The sequence below is a fragment of the Diospyros lotus genome, chromosome 14 (assembly GCF_014633365.1).
Source record: "Diospyros lotus cultivar Yz01 chromosome 14, ASM1463336v1, whole genome shotgun sequence".
Lineage (NCBI taxonomy): Eukaryota > Viridiplantae > Streptophyta > Magnoliopsida > Ericales > Ebenaceae > Diospyros > Diospyros lotus.
In genome coordinates, this window is record NC_068351.1 from 4,059,138 (window position 1) to 4,069,094 (window position 9,957).

General features: G+C 33.6%; 1 protein-coding gene across 1 annotated transcript; it reads right to left on the minus strand.

The window, feature by feature from the left end:
* Nucleotides 1-127: 127 nt before the first annotated feature.
* On the minus strand, nucleotides 128-6,173 carry LOC127790135 (uncharacterized). The gene is made up of 4 exons (XM_052319426.1): nucleotides 5,623-6,173; nucleotides 1,673-1,756; nucleotides 1,496-1,585; nucleotides 128-838 (listed from the first exon to the last, which is right to left on the minus strand). Exons 1-4 carry the CDS (start codon nucleotides 6,031-6,033, stop codon nucleotides 572-574), a joined length of 852 nt encoding a protein of 283 aa, XP_052175386.1. The 5' UTR covers nucleotides 6,034-6,173; the 3' UTR covers nucleotides 128-571.
* Between the last annotated feature and the right edge of the window lie 3,784 nt (nucleotides 6,174-9,957).

Here is a 9,957-nt window from a genome sequence, read left to right on the forward strand (position 1 = left end):
TAATAATATGACTAATAAAAAATTTTATAAAGAGAGTTGATAGAATAATGTAATAAGAATAAAAATGCAAAAATGGACCAAGTGCTTCCACAATTCGCTGAGGTAGTCACCAAGTAAAAACTCCATAAATCACAAAGGCCAACTCATGTTATATAGTAATAGCATTACCTTCCCCTTGATACAACATAGGAACCAGGTGCTCCCATAACTTCATTCATCAAATACCTTGGAGCTCATGATTGATTCAAGTTCAGTTCCATTGAAGGACATTGATTAAAACACAACAAAGGTAAAACCCTCAAAAAGAATATAAATATTAAAGAAAGAAAGAAAGACGATGAAACTCAGTATCAATCTAAGAAGGTAAAACTTCCTCTAGGGCTTATGAGTGTCAGGTCCACCAGTACATCAAAGACACCTTTCTATTTTCAGACTTTGCCACCACATGTTTTCTTTCCTTGATCATCTAAGGAGCCAAAAGAACCCAAACATTATGTAATTTCATCAGCAGAACAAAATCTGTCACATGCTGATGAATCAATGTTCAACAGAATCTCAACAGAAACCAGCCTCATGAGGGAGATGCACTAGCCACAGCCTCCTTTTCTTCTGGAGTAAATGGAATTGGCTTGGTCGGTGCAGGGAGGCGCCCGATGCTATCAACTTTATCTCTTTGTTTTGGAGGAGGCCTAGCCGCTTTAGGCAGCAACCTGCCCTTTTTCTCGAACCACTCGGGCTTGAGCAGTGCCCTCAACCCAAGCTTGTTATAGTACACTCTCCTCACTGACCCACCGGCAGCTTCAACTGCGGCCTTTGCCCTAACAGTCACCCTTGAAACCTGCATAACGTTTGTATTAGTTCGTTGTTGCACCTTCTGTATTAGGTATAAGATTGTCTGCATATGCCCACTAGAATATGGAATCACAAGCTCTGGTTCAGTTCAAAGAAGTTAGTGAAAGTCAATCAACTAAAGAAACCCACATTGGCTACAACAATTGTGCTGCCTAAGATAGTGAAGAGCAATAAGTTTTTAATTAGTTGAAGCCAATAATTATGTCCAAAAATTGAGATTTTACTGTCTTGAAAACAAGGAACTGAATTTACTCCAGGAGAATCATATTAAGGTCTTATTTCTTAACTGAAAAACAATATTCTTAAACAACACTACCCTCAGTGCCAAAATTGACAGCACAATGTCATCTTGTCAACTTGCTTAGCAGAAACTTGGTATTGCCTTGCACATGAGAAGTGTGAGAAAAAAAATATTAAAAAGCGAACGAAAAGCTTTTCATATTAAGTAATTTCAGTGGCTGGTAAAAACCCATACGACATCAAGAGGGGGAAGACAGAAAAAGGACACAGAACCTGAATTCAACATAACCAGCATTTCACAGAGAAAAAATGAGCAAATTCAAGGAATCTGAAGAACTAGTTAGAAAAAAACAAAACGAAACGAAAAAGGATTGTTTAGGTATAAGCTTTCAACAAATCTTACCTCAAGATGAATGGGCCACATTATCTGTTCAGAACCCCGTGCCATCAATCTGACTCCATCTCCTATCTGTTTCCCTATGGCCCCTGTATCCTAATATTATAACTAAAATGTCACCATCAACCAAAGCATATGAAGTAAAGGTCGACATTACATCATCAGATAATGGAGTTCCTATACCTTCAGAGTTTTCATTGTTATCAACTCCGATGAATCTATCTTCCCAGCATTTATCAGTTTTGCAATCTTTCCCAATCCCACAGGCTGCCATAACATGAGTAACTTATCAAGAAATGAACTTAAATAGAACATGTAATAAAAAAAGCACAGATCACAGAGGGCATTCTTAAATGTAAAATTGGAGAAATATAACATCAATAGCTTCAACCACTAGTTTTAGATACGAATAAAACATTCATCATCTTAAACTGAAATGTACAGGTAATTCTTCTCATTTTTGTTTTTCCAAGCAAAAGTATAACCATGTATCAACACACAATCTATGATTTTACATCTCATAATGGGCAGTTGTGGGTTTTCAAGAATTAAAGACAACATAGTAACATACCATATAAATGATTTGAGCCAGAGCTCCAACACAGCAGTTTATGTAAGAAGCAAGGAAATGCTATTCAACTAGTTCACAGTGGCATAGTGTAAACAAAAACAAATGTGCAATATACACAAAAAATTGAACTATTTTCTTTTTTTATCACGTTAAAAAAATTATTTTCCACATTTAAATTAAAGGAAAAAGTGTGAACTAATGCCTACTATTTATTTTAAAAATCTCTTGATAGATATTTTGAAAACATTGGATTTCAAAATTGCTAAAATTGAAGAGTGCACAGGAGGAACCAGTAATAGATATAAATCCAAATAGCAATCCAGACACTTATATGATTCATATGATGTCATTTGTTTAAGTGAAGGCAGAATGTACATGTATCCTCCAAAGAGTTTGGAAAGCATTTGGTTCTAGTTAAGTAAAAGAGTAAAATGGTACAGCATGTATAAAGGAGTGCTTGACACTTATTTTGAAGTACATGATGAAACTTGTTCAATATGTTGTCAGCAACAACATGGCACAATCTTAGAGGTCCTGATACTTTTTAGGTCCCAACCCCAAGACAAATAACAAGTTGTCATCAAGACATAATTCTCTGTTTCAGTCACAATCAATTGCATTACACTTTTCAGTCCTTACTGAATCTTTTGTGGAAACTTTTTAGTGATTTTAATAAAATTACCAGTGCGACAGCAAGTGCCAGACCCCGCACCTCTCAGGGGCTGTGACCCTTCTTAGAGATATCACAAAGGAACACAAACTCTTTATTTCATAACTAGAAATTTGCTTAATGTAACCTCTCTTTTATCTGTGTGCAGAATTTAGCCCAATTGTTATGCATGTCCATGCCACAAACATTTTCAATTGACTTAGCTCACGTACTATATTATTATTACTAATATTTTTTTTTCACATCAATGTTTTTTTTCAACCATCAATTTCTATTTCAGTTCTTCATTATCTGGGCCATCCTTATGCTCATCCATCCAAGGAGACTTTCCCGCCAAAACCATTTATATCATATAACCCATCAGATAGCTTGCTGAATTTATCCCATAGCATATATAAACACACACTTATATATAGCAACCTTCCTTGTGTGCATTATTTCCATTCTCTCTCTTACCTATTTCCAGTTCCAGCTCTGTACATTACTTCCAGGAAAATCTCACTTGAAGTGTACCACATTCACACTCCCACTGAGGAATACAGGATATCACGCAGCTACCCTCAAGGCCCTTTCCATTTTTTTTTAACTTCCCTAAAACACACCTATATCTTCCTCCATTGTTTACACACTCACATATGTATTCAACTGTTCCATATTTTCTCACCATTCAAGATTTGAATCCTATTTTTCATGCCCCACCAAATTCTCCATTAATGAGACTTGGAGCCATATGGGTTCTATCCAACCCTAGCTATATCCTATATATATATATGTGTAAGTATATCCATCTTTACTTTCCATCTAAGGTGGTAATGGCCGCTGACCCTCCAGCTACACCCCTCGATGTATATCTATATGCATGAAGTTCTATCTCTTCTCTCTCTTCATCAACAGAAATCAAAAACCAAAATTAGTTGGCTAATACATAAAAGATATACAGACCTGTATTCTTACCTTCTTTCATCATGTTATCTTCTCCTCCTTAAATTAACACTAGGCAATACCAGTCCCATCTCCCTCAGATTTGTGTATGTAAGTTGCATAGCTTCCAAAATTTTGAAGTATTTGCTCTCCAGTCATCAACGCAGTTTCCTCTCTTTTCATTAAATGTTACCATTAGCTGTACGTAGTTAGCATGTGTCTGTATATTCATTATCCTCGTCACCCGACATAACTTTTCTCTCTCCTCTTACAATCTCTCTCTGGCACTGGAGGCACCCTGAGTTTCTCCCACTACCTGCATACCTATATTCTTAATTTCGCACACATGTGCGAGGGTTGGGGGGGGGGGGGGGTTATGCCTTTCTGCATCTAGTTTCTACCACCCCAAGGTAATGTATGAAAGGTCACTTGAGTTTTCCGGGGACAGGGTGTTAGGGGTAGACAATTTAACAAGAAGTCGTAGTAAAAGCTTGATAGAAGAATTCCAAAGCCAATACATCACAGTTTATATTGATTACAACCCACTTCAAACTTTCCTCTAAACTGAGAAATCAAACATATAAAATTCATATTACACTCTCACATCTTTGTCTTCATCCAAGGCCATTTACATATTTAAAGAATGACTACACAAGTTGCCTATTAACTGGAGAAATCAACAGAAAATGCTGGGTCTCCTGCAAATTCCATTCATCTTCAAGGTTCTAGAACTGTCTGAGAACAATATTCACAAGAGCCATGAAGTTGAGAAGAAAATCCAGCCCGTTGACATTGACGAGCATATGTGGTTCCACCAAGCACTCTAGACACAATAGCACATCAATTTCACCCAAAAATGCAGATTTCCAGAAATTTTGGCTAGCCTCTTTTTGCCTTCCATCATACACACCCTTATTCCCTTGAAATGAGCAACCATCGAGTATACGCCCTTATCAATCAAGTGAGCATTGAGCAATGAAATGATTCAGCCTTCAAGTGTCCATGAACACACACAAAAGATGCTCATGCATGCAATAGTGTAAGTGTAGTATCAATAATAACAATAGGGCTTAAAACAAAGATCTCTTACCTTTATCAGTACCTCTACATAGTTGATTTTCTACGTGTTCTTCAATCAATAGGATGTGTTTTTCCCTTTCATTTTTTCTTCCACGCTGCCAGCTCTATTTCTTCTTTGCTGAACCCACAAACTTCTTTCCCCATTTCTTATAGGCATCCAATGTTCATGCCAAGTTAGATATTCCTTTCACTCATTTCTACTAACTACACAGAAGCACAAGCCTTTAGAGAAACTAGGGTGTGAGCCCACCACCTACAAAGACTCTACCACTGATGTGAGAGCTCTCCTTCCACGGAGCTAGCCCTTTCGGTTGAGCACTTCTCAACACTCCATTTCGTCAAGGACATTTTGACTAAAAATGGCTTGGGCGTCACTGCTCAAACAGTTCAACTGCAACATTTGTCTTCCGGCTCATTTCTCAGCTCAGTATTTTTGTTCAGACATTAAATAGTTAAACCATGTAACCTTCCTACTTTTCAGTTTCGGTGTTGAATTCAAGAAGCATGTCCACTTCACATAGACATAGACATAACCTCTAGTACTACCATCTAGATCAATTTAACTCCAACAATAAATGGAATAAAAAAAGGGGAAACAAAAAGATCTGAACTTGAGGCAAGAAGGAAAGAAAAGGAAGCAAAGAGCTTTATTCTTTCACAGTTAAACGAAAAAGTAAAATAATTTTTTTCGTGAAATTTCCTGCTTCTGAAACAAATGCTAATTTCTTTTCAAACTCATCTTCTTCCTCCTTTCATGTTCTTTACAATCAAATCCACGCGAAGAAAAACAGCCACTGTTCCTTCTGTTCTGTTTCCCTCGAACATCTTCTAAACAAAAACAATGCGTACATCGAACGTGCACGTAAACAGAAACCGGTTGAATCAACATACCTGAAATGTGAGGCTAAAGGGATTCTTAAACCCCCTCTTCGGCAAGCGGCGCCGAAGAGGCGTCTGGCCGCCTTCGAATCCGAACTTCATAGTCCCTCTCGCCTTCTGACCCTTATGGCCTCTCCCAGCCGTCTTCCCCTTCCCGGACCCAATCCCACGGCCTTTCCTCGTCTTCTGCTTCCTCGCCCCCTTGTTGTCCCTCAGATCATTCAAACTCAGAAGGCTATAAGCCCTCGCACCCTGACCTTGAAACACTCCGTCGAAACTACGAATTCCATTAGGTCCTGGCACGAGCTGTAGAGAGAATCTTGCTGGTGGAGCTGAAGAAATGATCGATCTGGGTGTGCTATGGAATGAAGAACGGTTGAGGATGGAAGTTGCCATCAGTGAACATAGTTTCCTTCTCAACATTTTCGTCCGTGGAGACGGATAACATGCGTCTGTGGAAGATGATTCTTCAGTGTTGTTGAAGCATTACAGGCTCTGGGGCTTCTGCAATCTTTGGAAACCGAGGGTTTTGAGAAGAAGGATTCTAACTTTCTGGCCTCCTCCCAGTGGCCAACTGTGCTGACTAAAACATAAAAAATATATATTTAAAAAACGAATATGATAAAAAAAATGAAAATAAATATATTATATTTTTAAAAAAAATTGAAAACGTAAGATAAAGGTACAAATAACAAAATATAATTTTTTTATAAATATAATTTTTAATATATAAATTATAAAAAATAATTATTCAATATTAAATAAATTTAAGTTTCATAATATATTTAAAAATTTTCAAAAATAAATTGAATTTAAAAATAATTAAAATCTCGATGTTTTTAATATTTTTTAATATTATTACTAAATGATCTCAAAATATTTACAAATATTATAGAAACATTCTTTTTACATTCTTTTTATATTTTAAAAATAAAGATACTGAAACAACACCCTCGATACGTTTCGATACATCATAGTTTCATAAACTTTGATTTCTGTTTAAAATGTAATATTATTTTTTATTCTTTGTCAAATTATTTAAAATTACATGATGTGTTAATCCAAATTTCAAAATTACCAATATTAATATTAATTTAAATCTCGTGATTAAGCAATTTGGGTTATAATAATGTATGTGAAGTCAATTTCCGTTAAAAAAACTATTGAATTTTAACAAAAATCAAAGTTGTGAGAGTACAAGTAACTAATTTATTAAGAAATACAAAGTTTAAGAACTAATATTGAGGTCCATTTTTATTCTAAATACCTTCCGAATGATCTTGACTTTTATATAAATTTAATTTATTTTTTCAGAGTAAATTCACAAGCAAAATCAAATAGAAATAATATTAGAAAAAAAAAAGGACCACTAGATCATCATTTTTAGATGAATATTAATGAGAAACGACATTTTGACTCTTATTTATTGAGTAAATATTTTGTTCGTTAGTCACAATTTATTTTTTGAAGTTCTCAAAGAATTGATAAAATTTGTATTCTTATATTGTGACGACATTAAATTATAAATAAGATAGAAATATTTTTTGGTATATAATTGTACAAAAAATGTAGACATTCATGCAAAAAATCAAACAATTCTTAGGGATATAAATGGAAATTAAAAAAAATAAAAATAAGTGGTTATTATCTTTTTTAAGTATTATTTAAGTGAGTAACTGAATATCGAGATCATAAAATATTGACATCCATGACAAGAGACTTATAATATTTAAAAAGATGTGAAAAATATAGATTATGCCTTCAAAATTGAAAGTGCGCTCTCTCTACAGACTTCATATGGCATAATTTATATATTTATTATGTTACGAGAAATTAATCATTATATACTGGTAGTTTAGATATTAATATTTTATCGTTTTATTTGTATATTCAAGATATGCCTTATCAAAAGTTGTAGATATTATGGTAGTATTTGTTAAAATAAGTAAGATAAGATTATATTAATATAAAATTATAATATTTTTCGAATCAAGATATAGAATAATTAATATAAGATTATGAAGTATTCTAAGATTTTTATTAAATTATTTATTAAATATATCGAATGACATATGTGTTATTTTTCTTTATCCATAAGATTTAATATATGCTTATATAGAGATAAAAGAGTAAGCATATCTAAAAAATGTTATATGAGAAGTTACGTGACTTATTTTTTAATGATTATCAGATAAAGTTAACAAATACAATGAAAATGACAGAAGTCTTTGATGCTTTTCATATATTATTTTTTTATTTATATTTTTGTTAACAAACACTAACTTTATAGTTGTAAATGGATTAAATTACCAAAACAGTCACTAAATTTAGGGTGAGGTTACAAAAAAAAAAAGTGATTGTCATTTAATTTGTTTTAAATCAATATTTTGATTTTGTTATATTTTCAATCATTCATATTAAATATGGTTAAATTTCACTAAAAATATTTTGCCATCTCAACATTCTATTAGTGAAACGTAATAGCAATTAGAATGAACAACTGAAAATATAATAAAATTGAAATATCGTGATTGATTTGTAACAAATTAAAAATCAATGATCTTTTTGTACTTTGTCCCTAAGTTTAGCGACCATTTTTGGCAATTTATCCTCTGATGATTGGGCTTCTAATAGAAAAATATTATATCACGATAGCATTTTATGAGCAAATTCAATTGGAGTCAGTATAAGTGATTGAAAATATAATAAAATTAAAATATAATGATCCATTTGTAACAAATTAAAAGTTAGTTACCTTTTTTATACCATACCCCTAAGTTGAAAGATCATTTTGATAATTTATCTTTTAAAATAAAATATGAGTAATTGTTATACGTATTTTTCGTATCATTCCTTATAGACTAGACTCAGTCTAATGAGTTGGCTCAATCGCCTGGAGCCTAGAAGGTCCAGGCGGCATCATCAAAGAAAGCCCATACACCATCAAAATTTGAAGCTCATAAATCGAGCTCCTTGCGAGCTTCCGGTGAAGCTCCTAACGAGCTTTCAACGATCAACTAACGAGCTCCTAGTAAAACCTTCAGTTCGCAAGACCATCCAGATCGATGGCTTAAAACTTTCAGCTCGCATAAATGGCAAAACTGCTGAGAAGTCCGAGGTAAGGTCTATTTATTTTATCTACAACAGCCCAGGCTCCTCGTAATGAGGATCCCACTCCAGATTTTGTACAGATGATAAGGACTATTTGTCCCCCGTTATATCATATTTATATTTCTATATGTTATCCAAATTATAAAGGCCCCTTATTATAAATAAGAGTCAGAGATACCATAAGGGGGCAAGAAGAATAATCAGACACCTCTATTTTAAAAGAATAATCAAAGTATGGTCGTGGAGTAGGCATCGTTTTGGTCGAATCACGTGAAAATTGCTTGTGTTTTACTCGCATTTGGGATCTTTGTTTGCTTTTTCTTGACATTTCGGACTCACTTACTGCGACCCAAAACAAATCACGATCGATCGTCGACAGTAATAATATGAAATAATATGCATCTAATCAATTATTGTCTCTACTTTTCTGCCTTTAAATCTAGACGGGTGGTCACCAAATTCTATTTGCCACATGATATCCAAAATAAAGACTTTTAATTTATAGTGCAACTTAACTCCAATTATCTTGCCACCTTAAAAACTTGCATTATATGATAATATTTTTTTTAATTGTATAATGTGATGATTAGATTAGAACCACAAATGGCAGTCGTATAATTCTTAATTAAAAATAAAAAAATATTATTTATATTTTATGAATTATACCTTAAACTAGTTAAAATAATAAAAACATCTTTTATCTAAGATGATGAGACAACGTAAGGTGGTGAAACGAATAACTAAAATACTGCTCACCCAAAACAGTGACACGATGCGAGATATATTTTAGTCATTTGTACGCGTGTATCTAGTTCAAGGTATAAATTACAAAATACAAGTAGCATGATCCTTAAAAATACAAGTAGTGTGATCCCTAAAAATATTAAGATTTAAATTAAAAAATTAATTTAATAAATAATGCCAATTTATTTCACTTCTTATTTTGGTTCTTTAATTCGGATAATTATTTTTTGTCTAAATAATTATGAAATCAGAGCTGTTACTTGAATACCAATTTGGAAAATGTTTGACGAAACCAAACGGAAAACCCAAACCCCAATCCGAATCCGATTAACTGGAAAGTGAAATTAACGCGCCATGAGCGCGTGGCCGGATTCTCCACCTTCGTCCCTTCTCATTTTCAGCGTGTTTCGAGTGAAACGGTCCAACTTCCCAATTCGCGGGACCATGCAAATCATCGCTTATATTCTTTTTATATATTTTAAATAAATATAA